Source organism: Bubalus bubalis, chromosome 2 (assembly GCF_019923935.1).
Source record: "Bubalus bubalis isolate 160015118507 breed Murrah chromosome 2, NDDB_SH_1, whole genome shotgun sequence".
Taxonomy (NCBI): Eukaryota; Metazoa; Chordata; class Mammalia; order Artiodactyla; family Bovidae; genus Bubalus; species Bubalus bubalis.
The window spans coordinates 91,129,172-91,154,552 of NC_059158.1; the positions used below are offsets into that span (position 1 = coordinate 91,129,172).

General features: G+C 39.7%; 1 protein-coding gene across 1 annotated transcript in view; it reads right to left on the bottom strand.

The window, feature by feature from the left end:
- Window positions 1-25,381, bottom strand: part of GALNT5 (polypeptide N-acetylgalactosaminyltransferase 5) — a 52,802-nt gene that overhangs the window by 21,131 nt on the left and 6,290 nt on the right. The window contains exons 2-4 of the mRNA XM_006067557.4: window positions 16,540-16,706; window positions 14,746-14,865; window positions 6,750-6,885 (exon numbers count right to left, since the gene is read on the bottom strand). Of these exons, the coding sequence (XP_006067619.3) occupies window positions 6,750-6,885; window positions 14,746-14,865; window positions 16,540-16,706 (423 nt within the window). The remainder of the gene's footprint in view (window positions 1-6,749; window positions 6,886-14,745; window positions 14,866-16,539; window positions 16,707-25,381) is intronic.

Here is a 25,381-nt window from a genome sequence, read left to right on the forward strand (position 1 = left end):
TGTTATCAATTTTGTACCTATAGTTTTTTTCATAATTGCTGTGACTTTTTTTTTTCCTCTGTTTCTTTCTCTTCTTCTTTTATATAACATCGTATATCTGCAATTCCAAACTCTACTCAAGATTTTTAATTTATGCTTTTTGGTATTTGATATCAATTTTGTACCTGTATTTTCTTTATAATTTTTGCGACATTGTTTTTGTTGGTTTGTTTGTTTTCTCTCTTTATTTTTCTTCTTCTTCTTCTTCTTTTTTTTTTTTTTTTTTTTTTTTTTTTAACGTTGTATTTTTGAAATTCCAAACTCTACTCTAGATTTTTAATTTTTGCTGTTTGGTATTAGTTATCAATTTTGTACCTGTAGTTTCTTTATTACTTTCACGACCTTGTTTGTTTTTCTTTGTTCATTTTTTCTCTCTTTCTTTTCCTTCTCCTTTTCATTAACATCGCATTTTTGAAATTCCAAACTCTACTCTAGATTTCTAATTTTTGTTTTTATGTATTTGTTACCAATTTTGTACCTTTAAGAACCCAATCTTCAGGACCCATTTTTCACTAGTGTACGAGATTACTGGCTTGACTGCTCTCTCTCCCTTTGGACTCTCCATTTTCTCCACCAGGTCACCTGTATCTCCTCCCTAACCCCTCTCTACTCTACCCAACTCTGTGAATTTCTGTGTGTTCCAGACGGTGGAGAACACTTAAGGAACTGATTACTGGCTGGATCTGTCTCCCGCCTTTTCATTTCCCCCTTTTATCCTTCTGGCCACCTCTGTCTCCTGCCTCCTTCTTCTCTTCCCTGTATAACTCCGTGAACATCTCTGAGTGGTCCAGTTGTGGAGTGCACATAAGGAAGTGACTACTGGCTAGCCCACTCTCTCCACTATTGATTCCACCTCATCTCATTTGGGTCACCTCTAACTCCCTCCTCCCTCTTCTCTTCTCCATGTAACGCTGTGAACCTCTCTGAGTGACCCTCACAGTAGAGAAACTTTTCATCTTTAACGTAGATGTTTTATCAGTGGTGCTGTATAGAAGGAGAAGTTTTGAAACTACTGTAAAATTAAGACCGATAACTGGAAGTAGGAGGCTTAAGTCCAATCCCTGACTCCAGGGAACTCCTGACTCCAAGGAACATTAATTGACAGGAGCTCACCAAACGCCTCCATACCGACACTGAAACCAAGCACCACACAAGGGCCAACAAGTTCCAGGGAAAGACATAACAAGCAAATTCTCCAGCAACAAAGGAACACAGCCCTGAGCTTCAAGATACAGGCTGCCCAAAGTCACCCCAAAACCATAGACATCTCATAACTCATTACTGGACATTTCATTACACTCCAGAGAGAAGAAATACAGCTCCATCAACCAGAACATCAACACAAGCTTCCCTAACCAGGAAACCTTGACAAGCCACCTGTACAAACCCACACACAGCGAGGAAACGCCACAATAAAGAGAACTCCACAAACTGCCAGAATACAGAAGGGACACCCCAAACTCAGCAATTTAAACAAGATGAAGAGACAGAGGAATAGCCAGCAGATAAAGGAACAGGATAAATGCCCACCAAACCAAACAAAAGAGGAAGAGATAGGGAATCTACCTGATAAAGAATTCCGAATGATGATAGTGAAATTGATCCAAAATCTTGAAATTAAAATGGAATCACAGATAAATAGCCTGGAGGCAAGGATTGAGAAGATGCAAGAAAGGTTTAACAAGGACTTAGAAGAAATAAAAAAGAGTCATATATAATGAATAATGCAATAAGTGAAATTAAAAACACTCTGGAGGCAACAAATAGTAGAATAACAGAGGCAGAAGATAGGATTAGTGAATTAGAAGATAGAATGGTAGAAATAAATGAATCAGAGAGGATAAAAGAAAAACGAATTAAAAGAAATGAGGACAATCTCAGAGACCTCCAGGACAATATTAAACGCTACAACATTCGAATCATAGGGGTCCCAGAAGAAGAAGACAAAAAGAAAGACCATGAGAAAATACTTGAGGAGATAATAGTTGAAAACTTCCCTAAAATGGGGAAGGAAATAATCACCCAAGTCCAAGAAACCCAGAGAGTCCCAAACAGGATAAACCCAAGGCGAAACACCCCAAGACACATAGTAATCAAATTAACAAAGATCAAACACAAAGAACAAATATTAAAAGCAGCAAGGGAAAAACAACAAATAACACACAAGGGAATTCCCATAAGGATAACAGCTGATCTTTCAATAGAAACTCTTCAAGCCAGGAGGGAATGGCAAGACATACTTAAAATGATGAAAGAAAATAACCTACAGCCCAGATTATTGTACCCAGCAAGGATCTCATTCAAGTATGAAGGAGAAATCAAAAGCTTTTCAGACAAGCAAAAGCTGAGAGAATTCTGCACCACCAAACCAGCTCTCCAACAAATACTAAAGGATATTCTCTAGACAGGAAACACAAAAATGGTGTATAAATTCGAACCCAAAACAATAAAGTAAATGGCAACGGGGTCATACGTATCAGTAATTACCTTAAACGTAAATGGGTTGAATGCCCCAACCAAAAGACAAAGACTGGCTGAATGGATACAAAAACAAGACCCCTGCATATGTTGTCTACAAGAGACCCACCTCAAAACAGGGGACACATACAGACTGAAAGTGAAGGGCTGGAAAAAGATTTTCCATGCGAATAGGGACCAAAAGAAAGCAGGAGTAGCAATACTCATATCAGATAAAATAGACTTTAAAACAAAGACTGTGAAAAGAGACAAAGATGGTCACTACATAATGATCAAAGGATCAATCCAAGAAGAAGATATAACAATTATAAATATATATGCACCCAACACGGGAGCACCGCAGTATGTAAGACAAATGCTAACAAGTATGAAAGGAGAAATTAACAATAACACAATAATAGTGGGAGACTTCAATACCCCACTCACACCTATGGATAGATCAACTAAACAGAAAATTAACAAGGAAACACAAACTTTAAACGATACAATAGACCAGTTAGACCTAATTGATATCTATAGGACATTTCATCCCAAAACAATGAATTTCACCTTCTTCTCAAGCGCACATGGAACCTTCTCCAGGATAGATCACATCCTGGGCCATAAAGCTAGCCTTGGTAAATTCAAAAAAATAGAAATCATTCCAAGCATCTTTTCTGACCACAATGCAGTAAGATTAGATCTCAATTACAGGAGAAAAACTATTAAAAAATCCAACATATGGAGGCTGAACAACACGCTGCTGAATAACCAACAAATCACAGAAGAAATCAAAAAAGAAATCAAAATTTGCATAGAAACGAATGAAAATGAAAACACAACAACCCAAAACCTGTGGGACACAGTAAAAGCAGTCCTAAGGGGAAAGTTCATAGCAATACAGGCACACCTCAAGAAACAAGAAAAAAGTCAAATAAATAACCTAACTCTACACCTAAAGCAACTAGAAAAGGAAGAAATGAAGAACCCCAGGGTTAGTAGAAGGAAAGAAATCTTAAAAATTAGAGCAGAAATAAATGCAAAAGAAACAAAAGAGACCATAGCAAAAATCAACAAAGCCAAAAGCTGGTTCTTTGAAAGGATAAATAAAATTGACAAACCATTAGCCAGACTCATCAAGAAACAAAGGGAGAAAAATCAAATCAATAAAATTAGAAATGAAAATGGAGAGATCACAACAGACAACACAGAAATACAAAGGATCATAAGAGACTACTATCAACAATTATATGCCAATAAAATGGACAACGAGGAAGAAATGGACAAATTCTTAGAAAAGTACAACTTTCCAAAACTCGATCAGGAAGAAATAGAAAATCTTAACAGACCCATCACAAGCACGGAAATTGAAACTGTAATAAAAAATCTTCCAGCAAACAAAAGCCCAGGTCCAGACGGCTTCACAGCTGAATTCTACCAAAAATTTAGAGAAGAGCTAACACCTATCCTGCTCAAACTCTTCCAGAAAATTGCAGAGGATGGTAAACTTCCAAACTCATTCTATGAGGCCACCATCACCCTAATACCAAAACCTGACAAAGATCCCACAAAAAAAGAAAACTACAGGCCAATATCACTGATGAACATAGATGCAAAAATCCTTAACAAAATTCTAGCAAACAGAATCCAACAACACATTAAAAAGATCATACACCATGACCAAGTGGGCTTTATCCCAGGGATGCAAGGATTCTTCAATATCCGCAAATCAATCAATGTAATACACCACATTAACAAATTGAAAAATAAAAACCATATGATTATCTCAATAGATGCAGAGAAAGCCTTTGACAAAATTCAACATCCATTTATGATAAAAACTCTCCAGAAAGCAGGAATAGAAGGAACATACCTCAACATAATCAAAGCTATATATGACAAACCCACAGCAAACATTATCCTCAATGGTGAAAAATTGAAAGCATTTCCTCTAAAGTCAGGAACAAGACAAGGGTGCCCACTTTCACCATTACTATTCAACATAGTTTTGGAAGTTTTGGCCACAGCAATCAGAGCAGAAAAAGAAATAAAAGGAATCCAAATTGGAAAAGAAGAAGTAAAGCTCTCACTGTTTGCAGATGACATGATCCTCTACATAGAAAACCCTAAAGACTCCACCAGAAAATTACTAGAACTAATCAATGACTATAGTAAAGTTGCAGGATATAAAATCAACACACAGAAATCCCTTGCATTCCTATACACTAATAATGAGAAAACAGAAAGAGAAATTAAGGAAACAACTCCATTCACCATTGCAACGGAAAGAATAAAATACTTAGGAATATATCTACCTAAAGAAACTAAAGACCTATATATAGAAAACTATAAAACACTGGTGAAAGAAATCAAAGAGGACACTAACAGATGGAGAAATATACCATGTTCATGGATTGGAAGAATCAATATAGTGAAAATGAGTATACTACCCAAAGCAATCTATAGATTCAATGCAATCCCTATCAAGCTACCAACAGCATTCTTCACAGAGCTAGAACAAATAATTTCACAATTTGTATGGAAAAACAAAAAACCTCGAATAGCCAAAGCGATCTTGAGAAAGAAGAATGGAACTGGAGGAATCAACCTACCTAACTTCAGGCTCTACTACAAAGCCACAGTTATCAAGACAGTATGGTACTGGCACAAAGACAGAAATATAGATCAATGGAACAAAATAGAAAGCCCAGAGATAAATCCACGCACATATGGACACCTTATCTTCGACAAAGGAGGCAAAAATATAAAATGGATTAAAGACAATCTCTTTAACAAGTGGTGCTGGGAACTCTGGTCAACCACTTGTAAAAGAATGAAACTAGAACACTTTCTAACACCATACACAAAAATAAACTCAAAATGGATTAAAGATCTAAACGTAAGACCAGAAACTATAAAACTCCTAGAGGAGAACATAGGCAAAACACTCTCTGACATACATCACAGCAGGATCCTCTATGACCCACCTCCCAGAATATTGGAAATAAAAGCAAAAATAAACAAATGGGACCTAATTAACCTTAAAAGCTTCTGCACATCAAAGGAAACTATTAGCAAGGTGAAAAGACAGCCTTCAGAATGGGAGAAGATAATAGCAAATGAAGCAACTGACAAACAACTAATCTCCAGAATATACAAGCAACTCCTACAGCTCAACTCCAGAAAAATAAATGACCCAATCAAAAAATGGGCCAAAGAACTAAATAGACATTTCTCCAAAGAAGACATACAGATGGCTAACAAACACATGAAAAGATGCTCAGCATCACTCATTATCAGAGAAATGCAAATCAAAACCACTATGAGGTACCATTTCACGCCAGTCAGAATGGCTGCAATCCAAAAGTCTACAAGTAATAAATGCTGGAGAGGGTGTGGAGAAAAGGGAACCCTCTTACACTGTTGGTGGGAATGCAAACTAGTACAGCCACTATGGAGAACAGTGTGGAGATTCCTTAAAAAACTGGAAATAGACATGCCTTATGATCCAGCAATCCCACTGCTGGGCATACACACTGAGAAAACCAGAAGGGAAAGAGACACGAGTACCCCAATGTTCATCGCAGCACTGTTTATAATAGCCAGGACATGGAAGCAACCTAGATGTCCATCAGCAGACAAATGGATAAGAAAGCTGTGGTACATATACACAATGGAGTATTACTCAGCCATTAAAAAGAATACATTTGAATCAGTTCTAATGAGGTGGATGAAACTGGAGCCTATTATACAGAGTGAAGTAAGCCAGAAAGAAAAACACCAATACAGTATACTAACGCATATATATGGAATTTAGAAAGATGGTAACAATAACCCTGTGTACGAGACAGCAAAAGAGACACTGATGTATAGAACAGTCTTATGGACTCTGTGGGAGAGGGAGAGGGTGGGAAGATTTGGGAGAATGGCATTGAAACATGTAAAATATCATGTATGAAATGAGTTGCCAGTCCAGGTTCGATGCACGATACTGGATGCTTGGGGCTGGTGCACTGGGACGACCCAGAGGGATGGAATGGGGAGGGAGGAGGGAGGAGAGTTCAGGATGGGGAACATATGTAAACCTGTGGCGGATTCATTTTGATATTTGGCAAATCTAATACAGTTATGTAAAGTTTAAAAAAAAAATAAAATAAAAAAAAAATAAATAAAAAAAAAAAAAAAAAAAAAAAAAAAAAAAAAAAAAAAAAAAAAGTCACTTAGAAGTATCCTGTGGAATATGACAATATTACCTCATATCCTTATCATTGATGACTTCAATTACTGGACAGGCTACTTTCTTTCTGCTTAAGTAAACTCTTTCCAGGAGAGGTTCCAACCAGCCAATGTTACATTCCACGTGAGAATCTAAGAATGTCAACACATCACCTAGAGAGCCAGAAAAAAACAATTTGAAAATGCAATATATTTAGTGTGTGTATTTTGTGTTCATAAGTTCTGGAGATTGTTCCAGAAATGTGGTTGTAAGCATAGTAGTCTTTTCTTCTTACTGAATTTCTTCTTTGTCTCTCTAATTTCATTCTATAGTGAAATGAAAAAAAGTTGCTTTCTAGTAGTCTTTTGGGGCAAGTATCATTTATGGTTGAAAAAAAAAATGATAAGCCACTTAGAATGAGGAGTCAAGGCTCTGAAGGGAATATTTAGTATTAAAGGTAGTTGCTTTTGTCCTTTCTAAGGAGGGTAAATCCCATTAACTCTTGGGGGTGGAGGACTGAAACTTTGTTTTGCGGAAGACGAGGAAGAATCTGAGATTCCAACTTTAGCCTTAGAAATGATGAAGAGGAAAAATCATTCCACATTATAACAGTGAAAAGAAATTAAAGTGGGGGAACTAGTAAGACTAGGAGGTAGTTTTAAAAGTGTTACAGAAGGGGAACAAGGAATTGTTTAATGGGTATAGAGTTTAGTTTCACAAGAGAAGTGCTGGAGATTGGTGCTCAACAATGTGAAAGTACTTCACAGTGAAATGTACACTTGAAAAATGGCTCAGATAGTAAATTTTATATATGTATTTTACCATAATTAAAAAAAAAGAGTTACAGGAGAAGAGAAAAGAAACTTGGAGGACAGGAATAATTATGAATTCTTTTTGTTCTATTAGTTGTGTGAAGTAACACGTTCTCTTTCCAATGAAAATTTTAGCAATGGTCTACATTGTTCTAAATGATTCTGTACAAGTGGATTGTGTGTGTGTGTGTGTGTGTGTGTGTGTATGAATAATAACCAGAGGAATCTGGGTCTTTGCCAGAATCCTAGTATAGTCTCAGACCCAGTCGTGCATGTATGCATGCTAAGTTGCTTCAGTTGTGTCCAACTCTGTGCAATCCTATGGACTGTAGCCTACCAGGCTCCTCTGTCCATGGATTCTCCAGGCAAGAATACTGGAGTGGGTTGCTATGCCCTTCTCCATGGAATCTTCCTGACCCAGGGACCAAACTCACGTCTCTTATTGTCTTCTGCTTTGGCAGGCAGGTTCTTTACCACTAGTGCCACCTGGGAAGCCGAGGCCCAAAGCTATTACAAAAGCTTTAGCTGGCAGGCCTCTTGAGGGAAAGCTGCCATCTCCACACCAGACTTGGTTCACAGTTTGTGCCCTAGAGTCTCTGAAGGAAGATATAGTCAAGGACTCAGGTCCTCCAGTCCCTTAGCTGGACATGCACTTATAAAGAACTGCATTCCTCACCCAGGTTCACCCAGCTGGAGACTGTCTCAGGCCAAGACTTCTTTTTCACCTTGTGGGTGATGGGTAGATCTTCAGGACACTTTTTTCTTACTACTAGCCCTTCTCCCTTTCTTTAATCCTGGCACCCCGGCTCCAAAACAGGAGGAACCGTATTTCAGGCTCTTTGGTCAGTAAGATGATCTACACATCTGCTCCGATCCACCAGCCCATTTTTCCATGGGAAAATACGGAGCACAGGGGAATCAGTGCTGTCTTCTGTCTGGCTTCCTACCTATACTTTTTACTTATGTGATTGCAGGAAGTGCTTGAAGACTTGACTGTTACTTTTATTTTGGTTTATTGTTTTAATTGACCACTGTGACTCTTAGTTACACCCCTCAGTATCTGAAAAACCTAAAATAACATCACTGATTTTTCATTTGATGCTTACTCTGTGCCAGATACTGTTCTGAACATTCTGAATGATTGTCTTATTGTCTTATTTAAGGCTTATCCTTGTGACAAACCTCAAGTATGGGTCTAAGTTTTATCCACATTTAAGAGGAATGAAACACTTAGGCAACTTTGCCAAGTTTGCAAAGCTAAGTGGCAGCCTGATACTAGAAAATATCAGCATACACCCTCTTGCCTCTCCCCTCCCACCCCCTGCAAATGAGAAAGAGACAGAGATATGAGTATGGGAAAGCTTAAAGTAAAAGCAGAAGACAGCAGCAGGCAAAGAAAAAGGTGCAAATAAATAACCTGAATAATAGATTATTATCCACTGAAATCTCTAAACTACTTCTTAATGAATAGGTCTTACTAATTACCTGATTAACAATGGACTTTTTGCATAAAGGTGAAGGGACTAACCTTAGCCAAAGTCTTGATGGGAAATGGTCTTGAGATGTCTCTTTAGATAGGAACAGGCTGTGCTAGCCAGAAGCTCCCTCTCCACCTCATCCACTACTCTTGGAGGTGCAGTTACATCTCCTGATCATGCTGGGATTGGATGGGGGGGTTCCTATTTTCCAGGAATTATGGATTGCTTGATAATGGAAGCTATTGTTTTCTAAGGGTGCCCTCTTGCATAGACCTCTCCTTATCCTGGGAAGGCTTTTAGGGTTCATCTAGGTGTATAGGGTATACAAGTACGTTTGCTTAGTCCTATTGGGCTTCCTTGGTGGCTCAGATGGTAAAGAGTCTGCCTTCAATGCAGGAGACCTGGGTTTGATCCCTGGGTTGAGAAGATCCCCTGGAGGAGGGCAATGCAACCCACTCTAGTATTCTTGCCTGGAGAATTCCCATGGACAGAGGAATCTGGCAGGGGCTACAGCCCGTGGGATCACAAAGAGTCAAACAAGATTGAGCAACTAAACACAAATGGTCTAGCTGTATAGAATGTATAAAAGACGGTCTTCTTTCTCACCACTCCTATCCTGGTCCATTCAGTCCGGGCGTTTATTTTTTATTTTTTTAATTTTATTTTATTTTTAAACTTTACAACATTGTATTGGTTTTGCCAAATATTGAAATGAATCCGCCACAGGTATACATGTATTCCCCATCCTGAACCCTCCTCCCTCCTCCCTCCCCATACCCTCCCTCTGGGTCATCCCAGTGCACCAGCCCCAAGCATCCAGTATCGTGCATCAAACCTGGACTGGCAACTCATTTCATACATGATATTACACATGTTTCAATGTCATTCTCCCAAATCTTCCCACCCTCTCCCTCTCCCACAGAGTCCATAAGACTGTTCTATACATCAGTGTCTCTTATGCTGTCTCGTATACAGGGTTATTGTTACCATCTTTCTAAATTCCATATATATGTGTTAGTATACTGTATTGGTGTTTTTCTTTCTGGTTTACTTCACTCTGTATAATAGGCTCCAGTTTCATCCACCTCATTAGAACTGATTCAAATGTATTCTTTTTAATGGCTGAGTAATACAGTCCGGGTGTTTAAAGAGTCTAGTCTCTACTAGATTGCCTTTCCCTATCTCCATGGCAGGTTTACTGGGTCAAAGGGTCTGGATCTACTTCTTTAGTCCTCAGTGGCAGCAAGATGGATCCTCAAACATGCATTTATTTCCCCACTTGTGGGCATGGTGAAATGACATAGGATTGAATTTCCCCAGAACTGCCTTCATCGTAGCTCTACTTTTCTTGGCCACATTGGATAAATTACTTAATCTCTTTGAGCTTTACCTTATGGAGATATTTCTAAAGTATACCTAATACCTAGATTCCTAATAGATAGCTATTACGATGACTGGTTTTCAATGATTGTTCAGGCTAGAGCTCAAAATAACTAACTCCATATTGATAACTACATGGAAGGTTGTTCTGAGAGTAGATTCCAGACATACTGGATTGTTTGCAGATGGGTTTGGTTGTAACTTACTTAGTTTTCAATTTTTTGTGCCAACTCAGACATGCTCAATGCGCCAAATAGCTTTGGCTCCTTGTTGAGCATCGACCCCCCTTAGATTTAGCTGACCAGCTTAGGATACTGCTGCTAGCACTGGTTGGTGATAGTGTTGTCTTTAGAGTTCCTTGATGAATGTGGACCTGCTGCTCACTTAATTTTAAAGAATGATTTTTAAGTGATGCTAAGGAAGCTACCTGTTTGACCTGCAGAAAAAATGAGTTGTAGAAACTTATAAAAGGACTGTTGCTCTTCAGGGAATGTCAGCATCGGCCAGAAGTTAGATGTCACTTGTCCACATATTTAAAATCAGCCAACTGACTCTTTGGAATGCTCACAGCATTACAGCTATTTTGCTAACTGCCATGTTATATAGGAAATGAGAATCTGATCTCTACTCTGACCCTCCAGAATCAGAGCACTATCAAACCTGCCCACCTGCAGGCTGCTCTTGTCAGGGTTATAACTGGCTTGGTGTGTTCAACACTATCATATGTTAGTGTTGTATCCAAATTTCTTTTTACTTCTGTTGCCTTTATGTAAAAGACTTTCCCTTGAGACCCACTGACCAAGGCCTGTCTTTTAATTTTTGAAATCCTGCTTGACCTAATTCCTCATTCTCAGTAAACAATTGATGACTGAATGAGATGGAGAGAAAGAATCTATCATGCCCTGGAGCCTGAATGTGGAGGGAAATTGCTTGAAGTTAGAGAGTTACAGATTTGCCCTTATTTCTTTGTGGAAGACTCTAAAAGACTCTCAGAGAGCCTGATAGTACTCTGAGACCAAAACGGGGCCAACTCGACTTCAGCTTCTGCATGTCCTTGACTGCTGCTACTGCTACTGCTGCTAAGTTGCTTCAGTCGTGTCTGACTCTGTGCGATCCTATAGACGGCAGCCCACCAGGCTCCCCTGTCCCTGGGATTCTCCAGGCAAGAACACTGGAGTGGGTTGCCATTTCCTTCACCAATGCATGAAAGTAAAAAGTGAAAGTGAAGTCAGTCAGTTGTGTCCAGCTCTTTGCAACCCCATGGACTACAGCCTACCAGGCTCGTCCACCCATGGGATTTTCCAGGCAAGAGTACTGGAGTGGGGTGCCATTGCCTTCTCCCATGTCCTCGACTAGCTAATCTCAACTTTGCCTGTGGTTCCTCTTCTTTTTTCCCTGAATCCTAAAGGATAAATGAGTAGCTCAAGGCCTATGAGATTCTGGATTCAGATTCTTATCTTTGATCTTTTTGTTTGGTTATGCATTCTAGAAAAGATTCTGCAGTGGCATCAATGTAGATCTCTGATTACAGAGACTCTTCAGATCCAGAGCCATCTGCTGCCTGTACTCTACCTGTGAGGGCTGGGGAGTGCTCTGGGGGAGTTTGGGAGGACTCACTAGGCTGGTCAGCCCTGCTCAATGAGGGCCCTGAACAGTCCCTGAATTACAGTCTTGCCTAACATTGCACGAGAGATAGGGATGAAGACCATCCCCAAGAAAAAGAAATGCAAAAAGGCAAAATGGTTGCCTGACAAGGCCTTAAAAATAGCTGAGAAAAGAAGAGAAGCAAAAAGGAAAGGAGAAAAGGAAAGATATACCCATTTGAATGCAGAGTTCCAAGGAATAGCCAGGAGAGATAAGAAAGCCTTCCTCAGCTATCAATGCAAAGAAATAGAGGAAAACAATAGAATGGGAAAGACTAGAGAACTCTTCAAGAAAATTAGAGATACCAGGGGAACATTTCTTGCAAAGATGGGCTCAATAAAGGACAGAAATGGTATGGACCTAACAGAAGCAGATGATATTAAGAAGAGGTGGCAAGAATACACAGAAGAACTGTACAAAAAAGATCTTCATGACCCAGATAACCACGATGGTGTGATCACTCACCTGGAGCCAGACATCCTAGAATGTGAAGTCAAGTGGGCCTTAGGAAGCATCACTACGAACAAAGCTAGTGGTGGTAATGGAATTCCAGTTGAGCTATTTCAGATCCTAAAAGATGATGCTGTGAAAGTGCTGCACTCAATATGTCAGCAAATTTGGAAAACTCAGCAGTGGCCACAGGACTGGAAATGTTCAGTTTTCATGCCAATCCTAAAGAAAGGCAATGCCAAAGAATACTCAAACTACCACACGATTGTACTCATCTCAGATGCTACTAAAGTAATGCTCAAAATTCTCCAAGCCAGGCTTCAGCAATACATGAACCATGAACTTCCAGATGTTCAAGCTGGTTTTAGAAAAGGCAGAGGAACCAGAGATCAAATTGCCAACATCTGTTGGATCATTGATAAAGCAAGAGAGTTCCAGAAAAACGTATATTTCTGCTTTATTGACTATGCCAAAGCCTTTGACTGTGTGGATCACAATAAACTGTGGAAAATTCTGAAAGAGATGGGAATACTATCTGCCTGTCTCTTGAGAAACCTGTATGCAGGTCAGGAAGCAACAGTTAGAACTGGACATGGAACAACAGACTGTTTCCAAATAGGAAAAGGAGTACGTCAAGGCTGTATATTGTCACCCTTCTTATTTAACTTATATGCAGAGTACATCATGAGAAATGCTGGTCTGGAAGAAGCACAAGCTGGAATCAAGATTGCGGGGAGAAACATCAATAAGCTCAGATATGCAGATAACACCACCCTTATGGCAGAAAGTGAAGAAGAACTGAAGAGCCTCTTGATGAACGTGAAAGAGGAGAGTGAAAAAGTTGGCTTAAAGCTCAACTTTCAGAAAATGAAGATCATGGCATCTGATCCCATCACTTCATGGCAAATAGATGGGGAAAGAGTGGAAACAGTGGCTAACTTTATTTTGGGGGGCTCCAAAATGACTGCATGCAGATGGTGATTGCAGCCATGAGATTAAAAGACACTTACTGCTTGGAAAAAAAGTTATGACCAGCCTAGACAGCATATTAAAAAGCAGAGACATTACTTTGTCAGCAAAGGTCTGTCTAGACAAGGCTATGGTTTTTCCAGTAGTCATGTATGGATGTAAGAGTTGGACTATAAAGAAAGCTGAGTGCCGAAGAATTGATGCTTTTGAACTGTGGTGTTGGAGAAGACTCTTGAGAGTCCCTTGGACTGCAAGGAGATCCAACCAGTCCATCCTAAAGGAGATCAGTCCTGGGTGCTCATTGGAAGGGCAGATGTTGAAGCTGAAACTCCAATACTTTGGCCACCTGATATGAAGAGCTGACTCATTTGCAAAGCCCCTGGTGCTGGGAAAGATTGAGGGCAGGAGGAGAAGGGGACGACAGAGGGTAAGATGGTTGGATGGCGTCACCGACTTGATGGACATGAGTTTGATTGAACTCTGGGAGTTGGTGATGGACAGGGAGGCCTGGCGTGCTGTAGTTCATGGGGTCACAAAGAGTTGGACACAACTGAGCAACTGAACTGAACTGAACTAAAGCTGGTGCAGGACCCTGAATTTCCTTAAACTCCCCACACGGTCAGGTGCACTTTAAGGCCACTGAATTTATCCTTAGATGAGTCTATTTCTAACTCCATTCAAATAGATCTTTCTGCTTCTTTCCAAACTCAGAAATCAGCCCTCCATTATTGCTGCTCTAAGTGTGGGTCATAGACACTGCCATCCATAGGGAGACAGGGACAGAAATTGAGAACACATGTTTGAAACTTCACAGCAGCTTGCCAGAGTAATTGTTAATTTGTTGTTTACTTCATATATATGAGTGTTCAAATAGACACATACCCACATATATGTAATTATGTATATATCTAGATATATGTATATATAATTGTGTATATAGTTATATATTTTTCCAATTTTGTTTTTAGGTAATTCATTTTTATTATCATTCATAAAGGGGTCCACAACAATGTTAATTAGGAAAAAGAATGTCCTTCTGTGATAGTTTGGGAATATACCCTCTACTGAATAGTGGCAAGTAATTAAAATGTACCTAGCTGGAGTTTTTCAGAGTTGTGACCCCTCAGTGTGTCATTGAAACAGTTTAGTGGGATTATATTGCAAAAAGTTAGAAACTGGTGGAATGAAATGATGGACATAGGAGTGCTCATTGTACTATTATTTCAAATTTGATATGTATTTGGAAAAGATTAAACTAAAATAAAGATGTAGCCAAAACAAAAAATTAGCAGCTTCTTACCTGTTGCCTTTTGTGCCCCTGCCAGCCTGGCTCTTATTAAGCCATGTCTCTCTTTGAGGCGAAGAATCCGAACTTTTGGAAACTGAGACATGTATTTATCCAAGTTATCTTTTAGGTAGTCTATATCAGGGAGAAATTAGACAAGGAAATACTTTAAAAATAAGATCTGGATCAAATAAGACCAGATCAAATACCCAAAACTATGATATTTACCATAGTCACTATATTTTATCCTTTGAGCCATGATGTCATTTTCTTAAATGGATTTTTGTCTGGGTTCAGTACTCTTAAGTTTCTGTTTTCCTAAAACTCAAATCCACCTTTCAGTGTAGGTGAGTTACCAAGAGAAGGGCTCACTTTTTCTGAGCATTTGTCAGGACAGGTACAAATTTACCTTAAAATAAATGAAGCTCGGTTTCTGCACAAACTTTTCCCCTTGTAAAGGCCTCTTCTAAGACCTAGGAGAGAGGCCATGCATTGTATGCAAATTGAAAAATTTGCAAAAGAAAGATATTGCAACTGCAATTGGCTAAGACCATTGCCACTTCCTACTATGACACCCTCTCCATCACACCTCTGCTTTCTTGCTCTTTGTGGGGGGGGTGGTATATTTATGTAGCTTACAGTTACTTCTATGTATGATTAAGGTATTGACATATCCCAGGTAGGAATGGCTTCTGTGAATACTTCTGCTGCTCGCTTTCCTACCAATTGTGTCATCTTTCTCTTAAAGAGGACTTCATAGATCCTTCACACACTCCAGTGTTCTTGCCTGGAGAAGCCCAGGGACGGGGGAGCCTGGTGGGCTGCCGTCTATGGGATCGCACAGAGTCGGACAAGACTGAAGTGACTTAGCAGCAGTAGCAGCAGCATAGATCCTTCAGGGCCACAAAATCTGAATAGGCCATTCCTAAAGGGACTGTTACCTGCTTGGTAACTAGATTCTATTTCTGTTGATGCTTTCAAGACTACTTCTCAACGTTTTCAACCAGTTTTCCTTACATATCTCCCTGCTCCTGGAGCTCAGTGTGACCCTGGTAGGCACTCTAAGAGAGAGAAGTGAGAACTGGCTCATGTCCTTGTTGTCATGACCAAGGCTAAAGTGTTCTATTAAGGTTGCTGTCTCTTTGCTACTTTTTAAGTTTTTCTGAAGTGGGTTGCATTTGGGGATTTTTGTAATGTGGTCTAGGACCTTTGGCAGTCATGGGATCACTTACATACCCAGTTTTTTACAGTCCAAAGAGAGAGATTCTTCACTGTAATAAACAAAAAAGTAAAGACAGTGGTGAATTCTGCCTTTGAACTCTGTTGGAACCTCATTTTTCTGGTCCCATTGGCAACCTGTCTTCTCAACTCTTAGCTGAACATATAATAAAGCAGAAGCCGTAGGGCTTACATTTCATTGTCTTCTATAACTAACTCTGTTAATTGTGGCATCTTTGCTTGTTAGATTTCATAAAAAGGCATTTATGCAATTGTAGAGAACATCTTCTGGTCTCCAGGACCTCAAAGTACCCATCTCCAAAGACCTGTAATTAGAAAATCACTCCTACACAGCAGAAAAGTCACAGCTGAAGGAGAGTCTGCGGTGACTAGCTGGACAAGGCCATGGGTGGTTGAGATGACTTTCTGTAATTCACAGATGTTTGGACTTATGCCTCTAAGCCACAGTATCAAACAATGATTGGGCATTTATAAATTATTCATTCTTTATCAAATTATCCTGTAATTTTTGTATCCGAATTGTTATTGCCTCGCATCAAACTTTGATTTTCCAGGGAGTAGTTTCCTTACCTTTGGTGCTGAAGTCATCCACCAGTAGAATCTCCTTGATGAGGTGGGGAGGAGAGCGGTTGAGGACGCTATGTACAGACCTCAGGAGAGTGGACCACACCTCGTCCACAAAGCACATGATGACACTGGTCGTTGGGAGGTTATTGTGAACAAGTTGCTCTGCACACCTGGGCCAGAATACAAGCAGAGCACAGAAAGTGTGCCAACAAGATCCACAAGGTGTAAGAGGAAGAGACAGCAGAAATGGAGCGCTCTCTCTCTCTCTGAGGACACAGAGAGAGATGACTGTCTATAAGTTGAGGAAAGAGGCCTCACAGAAACCCAACCCGCTGGTGCCCTTCCAGACTCTAGAACTATGAGAAAATAAACGTTTCTTGCTGTAAGTCCTCTAAGAAAAATCCACAAGGTGCAATTGTGTGTAAATACACATACACTCAAGTTATCTATCAATCATCTATTTACTTACCTATCTATCCATCCATCCATCTATCATCTATCTATTTCTTTGTTAATCTATCATCTATCTTGGAGAAGGGCATGACAACCCACTCCAGTATTCTTGCCTGGAGAATTCCACAGACAGAGGAGCATGGCTGGCCTGTGTCCATAGGGTTGCAAAAAGTCCGACATGACTGAAGTGACTTAGCATGCACACATCGTCTATCTATCTATCCATCTATCTATATGATGATTTTCTTGTGCACTTTTGTTGGAGAGAGTTATAAATAAAATAAAGAGCAGAGGAAGGATATTTGTTTTTGTTTAGTTGCTAAGTTATTTCTGTCTTTTTGGCAACCCCATGGACTGTAGCCCACCAGGCTCCTATGTCCATGGGATTTCTCAGGCAAGAATACTGAAGTGGCTAGCCATTTGCTCTTCCAGGGGATCTTCTCGACTGAGGGATCTAACCTGTTGCTTCCTGCATGTTGACAGGTCCAATGACAATTGTTGCTAAGAGGGCTAACCATGCAAGACATGAGAACTTCCTGTGAAGACATCACCCTGTAGTGGAAAGGACACTGGCTTTATAGGTGGTTAAGACACTATTTTGAAGCTCACCACCAAAAATTTTCAAATTGTCATCTAGATTCTTTACTTAATCCTTCTGTGCCTCAGTTTCCTCATATGTAAAATGAGGTAACATACCTTATTGAAAAGAGATTTACAGCTTAGTGAGAATGCACGTAAATAAAATATCTAGCACAGTTTCTGGGCCGAGGAATTCACCAAATGGTACCTACTGCTTTCCCAATTAGGTTATAGACCACAAGAGAACATTCCTATTCTCTTACTTAATGTTACTTAATTAACATTAATTCACTTAATGCTACAAAGCAGTTTATGATTGCCTTCTCAATTGGCCTTCTGCCAAGCGCCAAAGAAAATATTCTTTCCCACTGCAAGTGAATGTATTTATGGATGTATATAATATGTATTATATACCACTTAAACTCTTAAATAGATAGCTTCCATATCTATTTCAGGGATCCTTGCTGAGACTCTTTGTGCTCCAGGGTAGCCACAGTTGAAATCATTTTACTGGCATGGGAATGAGAACATGACTATAGTGGGAGTTGGTATTCAGGTGGGTTGTAATTGGTCTTGGGTTTTCTCCATACCCTGAAGTAAATCAAGCCTCACTGCTGGCAGTCTTCCATCTCCTGCCTGGGTAACTCTTCACATGATGGTACCCCGTGGACACTCACAAAGAGTATTTGCCATTTTTCTAACTCAGATACTCTCTGTAATGTAATAATTAAATTATGATGATCATAAATAAATATTATCAGCCTTCTGCATTATTTCATTTTAAACCTCAAACCAACAGCATCTCTTCTTCCCTCTTTATAGAAGAATAATTAAAATCATGGGGAGACTATGCCATGATTATACTGCTAGTCAATGGTGGAGTTGGGACTCAAGCTCTGGTCCAGTTTGGCTCCTGTAATAGCTATTCAGGAAGTTGTAAGTCCACAAGAATAAAAGCAGCTGGCAGTAGAGGTGGCATTTTGTGGAAGCAGGCATTTCTGTGAGACAACATAATGGCACTGTGCTTAGTCCACAAATAAAACAATATATGAGTAAAAACCATAGAAAAAACACATTTGCATGGCACTTTACTGCATGGTAAAGTACCATTTGCATGGTAAAATACTATTATGTACATAAATTCAATCTTTTTAACAACTACTTGAAATGCATACTATTATGTTGTTCTTCAAATACAGCAGACTGAAGCTTGAGAAGTTAAATGACCTACCCAGCACCATTCACTAGGAAGGCTGTGCATGGAAATGTGAACAGATAGTTTAATCCAGATCTAGGGATCATCAGAGAAAATGAGGTAGAAACAAAAGCGGTGGAAGATTTTGAAGGTGCTAGTGTAGTCTGGTTAAATGGTCCACCTTAGGCTCTAAGTTGGGTAAGGGAAAGTAAAGCGAAGAGGAGTTGATTAGCCTGAATGAAAGAAGAGTATAGAAAACATCAGTGACCTTCTGTGACTCCCTCATCTCTAATTTTATAGTGTAAATGAATGGGAAATACTCATTTCACACCTAAATATTCTTCACAACATTTGTCCCTGAAAAAAATAAATCAGTTCTAAAAAGGAAGGGTCAGCTGCATAAATTCTGCCTGAGCTTTGTGAATCAACAAGCCTTAGTTGTGAAGTCCCAAAGTTGTCTTATCATTAAAATGCGGTTGACTTCAGAAACATCTAGTTGCAAATGAAAATACATTGGGGAGAATTAAGCAAGCAGGCTAAAGTTGATGGATCTTTTCACAGTATAATTCAATAGAGTTTTGGTCTCTTTTAGAAGAAAGTTCTAGGAGGTAATGTGAGCCACTCTGAAATTACAGGTTGACAGAACCCTCAGAAATTTGAGAGGTTTGGGAAAGGCAGCACTCTTCACCAAATAATCTGTCCCTCCTCACCTCTCAACCTTACTTAGGTGATGCTTTAATTTCCCCATCAGGACTGATCATGAAGAATTTCACTAGATGAATATGTAGATTTCTATCCCAGGAGATGGCACCCCTGCCAGTTATGAACAAATACATATTTTAGACACATTTGGGGAATTACATTGAGGGTGATCCTGTGGAAGATCATGTTTACAGGTCATACGGTGCCTAGAAAAGAGGGTGACATTAAAGATGGGAAGAGAGACACAGAAGGCGATGTGGGGGGTTTCAAATACAAAGCTTTGTAGTGTGTCTTGGTTCGGGTGGCTGAGATGCTTGGCCACTCTACATATAAAGCTACCTGGTTTTCTGCATCACTAAACAGGTTAAACATGTTTCCAGGTGTCTAGAAAACCCAGCATGCTTGTTTTGTTGAAAGGCACAGTGTGTCAAACTGGAAAGTCTTTTGGTCTTATTAACTCTTACAAAATTCTTACCCACTGACTGTCATCAACTTCCCCTAGGTGGTGAAACTATTTAAATGTTATCTGACACTGACCCAACTGAAGCAAATTTCCTTTCCTCCAATTTGCCCATTGGAAACCTTTCTGCTATATTGGAAGGAAGAGTTGCAGCTCAGGTAAAGTCTAAGTTAATACAAGATACTTCTGAGTTTAAAAGCTTTTTTGAGGTTAAGAAATCATATTTGTATCCTATATGCCCATGCATGGCACAAGTGAGGTATTTAGAGTCTACAGACCTTGTGCTATACTTACAAACTAACCCAAAGATTACTATAGTCAATTCAAGTACTAAAAACAAATGGAGACTAATGTGGGGACTCCACTGTCCTGCCCATGTGGATACACTACTCTGGTGAGACAGACACACCCTGAACTTGAGGAAGATGACAAGGAACTCAAGATTTAGACCTTTCTGATCCTGACTGCATGACTATGGGCAAGTCAGAACTTTTCAGAACCTCAGTTTCCTCATTTTCAGGGTGAAATAATAGTGCCTTCATCACAGACTGTCTGTAAAAATTTGATGAGACAATGGAGATAAAAATACTTTGTAAACTCCATGGTAAAAAGAAAAAACAAAAACGGCAAGGTCATATGATTATCCACAAAACACATGCACACATTTTGACTGGGTGCACTGCCCTTTTCCCAGGCAGTCCTTTAATCCAAATCCATCGAGGACTCGTCATTTACCAAGAGACTCAGAAAGTGATGTGTTTTGCCTTCTTGCCTTGTGTATGCTGACGGCTCAGCCACTAAACTGCTTTGAATGTATCCTATCGAATAAAGAAGTTTTCAAATCAGATGATTGAGAGGATGATAATATTCCCTCATGTCTATGAATTTTTCATTTTTATTCCAAAACAGTCAAAATGGACTATGTGGGTCAAGTCTCAGTGTTCGCAGGTTTGAACAGAAGGTTGAGGAGAATATTCTCTCAGCTTCTATTTGCAATTCAACTACTGCCTCAGTGTGAGTGTTCTGGGGCCTTCCCTCCCCAAGCTCTGGTCTCTTCGGGAGGATCAGAGAGAGAATAGAGCATCTATCTGAGGAGCTCTGTCCAGAATTATATTCTTTTCTGTAAGACCTTAGAATTATTCGGCTTCTTCTATTCTTCTCACTGATAAGGGGGTATAGTTGTTCTATAAAACTTTTACTTTTAGGTTTTGTTCTTTCAAGGGTAGGCTGTGCTGTGCTTAATCACTTAGTTGTGTCCAACTCTTTGTGACCCCATGATCTTTAGCCCACCAGGCTCCTCTGTCTATAGGTTTCTCTAAGCAAGAATATTGGAGTATTTTGCCATGCCCTCTTCCAGGGGATCTTCACAACCCAGGGATAGAACCCAGGTCTCCCACATTGCGGGCAGTTTCTTTACCGTCTGAGCCACCAGGGAAGCCCAGCCCTGACATTTAATCAGAATCACCTGTGATTACTAACTGAGAAGATTTTAGTCACACTCCAAAGGCAGAATCTGTAGTCCTGAGGCAACTGTCTACCTGTCAAAGCTACTGGACTCAGGCTTAGAAATAGAAGCCACCAGCCACAGCATTCACCACTTTGACAATAGTCTATTGAGCAGACAGCTGTCAGAGTGGGGATGGATGGGAGGGGGGAAAGCAAGATGTGGCGTGATGTGACAGAAATAGTTCTAGGTTGAGGTTAGAGCACTGTGAAGGTAGTTCTGTCTCTCCTGGAGGGTCCTGGGACCTTGGGCAAGTCATTCCCTCCTCAGCCTTCTCTGTAATGTAAGGGGTGGGATTAGAGATCTTTTGAAGGAAGTTTTATCTAATGTTAATATTCCGTAATGCTCTATGCAATTTTAGCCTCATTCACCCATTAGTGCTTCCCTCTGGGTCAGAAGACATCTGAGAAAAGGTAAATTAAATTGTTGTTTTGGGTTTTAAGTCTTTGGGTATTTTCCCATTGGTCCTTGAAGCACTTTAACAAGGTCCTACTTGGTCTGGACTCATGCTTATTTCTATGGTCTCATATCCACCCTCTCTGCTCTCCCCAATCTCAGGTCAGATTTCCCTGTTTCTCAATGGATCACTCTTTTTACCCCCTCCCCCTATGTCTTTAACTCCCTTCAGTTTGCAGCTCAAACACTTGTGCCCTCTCTCAGGCCAGGCTCAGCCTTTCTCATCCTTGCCCTAGTAGTTCACTCTATTTCCAAGGAACATTTTGTTCTATTTGCCTTGAAGGCAGGATCTATGCTCAGATGTAAGATGGCAGAGTAGAAAGGAGCTCAGAGATATGTGTTCACTGCTAAGCTGTGGTTGTTGGGCAGTTTTAAGAATCATCTTTGCTTAATGCTGAATAGAAGATGATTTCCTATAAATTTTCTCCCTGACAAGATAACTGATATGCAAAACTAATTCTCCTCAAATACCTCTGACTCTATTCCCCACTCCCGAGTATAAGGAAGACAGCTGTTTTAATTTCTGCTCAAATCATATGATTATAGGGAAACAAAGGAGAGAGGAGCTGTATCCAATGGAAAGAGTATTAGAATTGGACAGAAAACTTTCTTTTGAACTGCGAATCTGCTCTTAGGTTGCTGGGACAGCAGATTTATCATTTATTCTTTCAGAGTCTCACTTTTCTGACCTGTAAATCACATATGAAAGTATGTCTTTCATTGTGTGACTGTGAGGATTGGTTATAAACACACACATATAAAACACACAAATGCACACACACACACACACACACACTCACTACATGGAGCATAATAGGCACCATTTGAGGCTCAGCAAGGGAGAGATCCCTTATTGAGAGAGACCTGGACAACCTCGGGAGAGGTGGAGAGAGGATGGTTGCCATGAGGGCAGAGCAGGTGTCGATGTGAGAGCCAGCCTGGGGTATAGAATTACTGCTGAGTGAGGAAGACTAAGGGTTGGATCCCAACCTTGCCATGCATGAGCTGTGAGTCCCTGGGCAAGTTACCTTTCTCTGTGCTTTGTTCGCTCATCTGTATCACTTTATCAATCTGGTATGGCTGTTTTAAGGATCAGATGAGATGATGTACATGGAAGATAAAAGGTCCCAACTGCCCAGGTTATGACAAGCAGTGAGCAAACAGATGTGGAATAGAATGAACTGCCCCAACAACCTTACCTACGGCCATCTGAGACCTCAGCCTCCTCTCTAAGTCTCAGCTTCTCTTTCGGTGAAGCTGGGATGGTGACAGTACCTGTCTTGAGGGATGGGTTTAAGGAACAAATGAGAAGGCAACTAGTACAGCCCTTTGTGAATACTCTGCTTCTTTCTCTATAGCTCCTTCTCACACATATCCATACACTAATGTTTTAGAAGTGGGGCCAATTTAGAAGGTATTTTAGTGTAGAATAATATAGATTGTTTTTTTTTTAACATAGAGGAGATTCTAAAATGCTCCCTTCCTTCTGAAAGCAAACAACAAAACAGAGCTTCTAAATATTGCTACTTTTCCCCAATTTTCTGAGCCTTGACCTAAAACTGTTCTCTTCTGAGGAAACTCTGCTCTGAATGTTTCATCCAGAACAGCCCAAAAGAAAGCTATTTTATGGGACAAGAGTACTCACTGCAATATCACTGTAAGAATTTGATGAATTATTTTACGATGGTTAAATTGGGCCTTGGATGAGGTCTGTACAAAGAAGTGTTCACAGGTTCAAATTTCTACATTTACTAATTCCTTTCTCCCATAAATATTTCTAGGTCTTTGGCTGTATTTAGAAGACAAAATCATTGATTTGCTTTACCATTTCTCAGTTTTACATTAATTAGTCATTTCTTACCTGTTTTCTTCTCTTCAAGTCAGTAGCAGAAGTGTGTTTTATACCTTCTGATCATTTCTGTCCTTATCACCCCACTTGTGAGGAGAGTGTGATAACTAAAAACATCAAAAACTCTATAGTCATCTTTTGGCCACATTTACCCTTTGTTTTGTTATGGTCTATCTTGCACCTTTTAAACAAATTCTGCTGTGTATTTCCAGCTTTCAGATATAGCTTTTTAGTGAAATGGCACACTGCCCTCTAACATGCACAAACACACAAATGTGCATGAACATGTACACATATGCACAATTCAAAAGCAACACACAACATTGCTTTGTGTACATTTATAGAAGAAAAAGCAGGAAACAACCTATTAAAATCCATCTTCTGAGATTTTCTCCCCTTCTGCCCTTGTTTGGTTTCTTAGGGAGATCTCATAGCTTTTCCAGTCAGTTTTAGATAATGTTTTCCTATCACTGAAATCACAAAAGCCATCTCATCTCACCCACTGAAATATTAATCCAATGTAAAACAAAGGATATTGAACTTCATTTCACTGTTCAGTTTCTTTTTCTTTCAGCCTGATACACACATCTAGAAGCCTGAAGTACGGAAAGCTCTGGAATCAGTGTATTTTCTCTCTTTGAGCTCCTCCTCCAGCAATTCATTATTTGTGGTTTTGGACCTCACTAGGATTGGAAGAACAGGGCAGATAGAAATTAAGGATCTAGAAAGGTTCTTCTTTTCCCTCAGTAAATTAGACTGGTCTGTGGCAAATGCACGGTGCTATCTTTTGCTTTTCATATGTGCCAAAAGAAAACTCTCTTTAGCTGTGTAGGAAGGAATCAAATTATTGGTTGACAGTCCCAGCTCTAGGCTAAGAGAATAGGCCCATTTTAATTGCTTTATCGAGGGCTTGCCAGAATACTGTAGGAAAAGCAAAGCATTAAATTAAACAATCGACTACCGTCATGACGACGTAGGCACGCTGGAGGAGCACGCTGTAATCCTTACTGTCCTCTAGAAACTAAACGCTGGCAGCAAACGTGTCCTTGAGCCATTTCTCTCTAAATGCAGATTCAGGAAGTGCACTCCTAAAATAGGTTCCTTTGTGGAGTTTCATCTTCCCTCCAGCTGCAGGCCACAGGACAGACCTCTCTAAGGAGAATTGGCTTGCCTTTCCAGTAGGCAGGACTCTTATCTTAGTAAATCTTGTGTGGGTGTATTGATTATTGCTGGCTAAACCAAGCTTCAATACGAGTAGGAACTGCAAGGGTTATCTTTTTATAAAGAAAGGGTTAAATATGGAAATGTGAAATGACTGTCAAAAAAGTATTTTATTTGAAGCATATTTTATAGGCAAAAATTCTAGGCAAAAATGAAATTGCATTTTACTTATGGGCAGAAAGCTTTCTTATGAATGAAGCAAGGAGATTTTCATCTATTGAAAATCAAAACATTAAAATGCATGACAAACAACAACAGCAATATGGATTAATGAATAAACATGACTTAATGAATAGATCATAGTGTTAGAAGAGGACATATTTACCTTAAACAAGACACTAACATATCTATATATCAAAATGAAAATTTAGGAAGTTACTATTAAGTCATTAGTACTAATTTGTAAAGTGACTTCTCACAACCTAA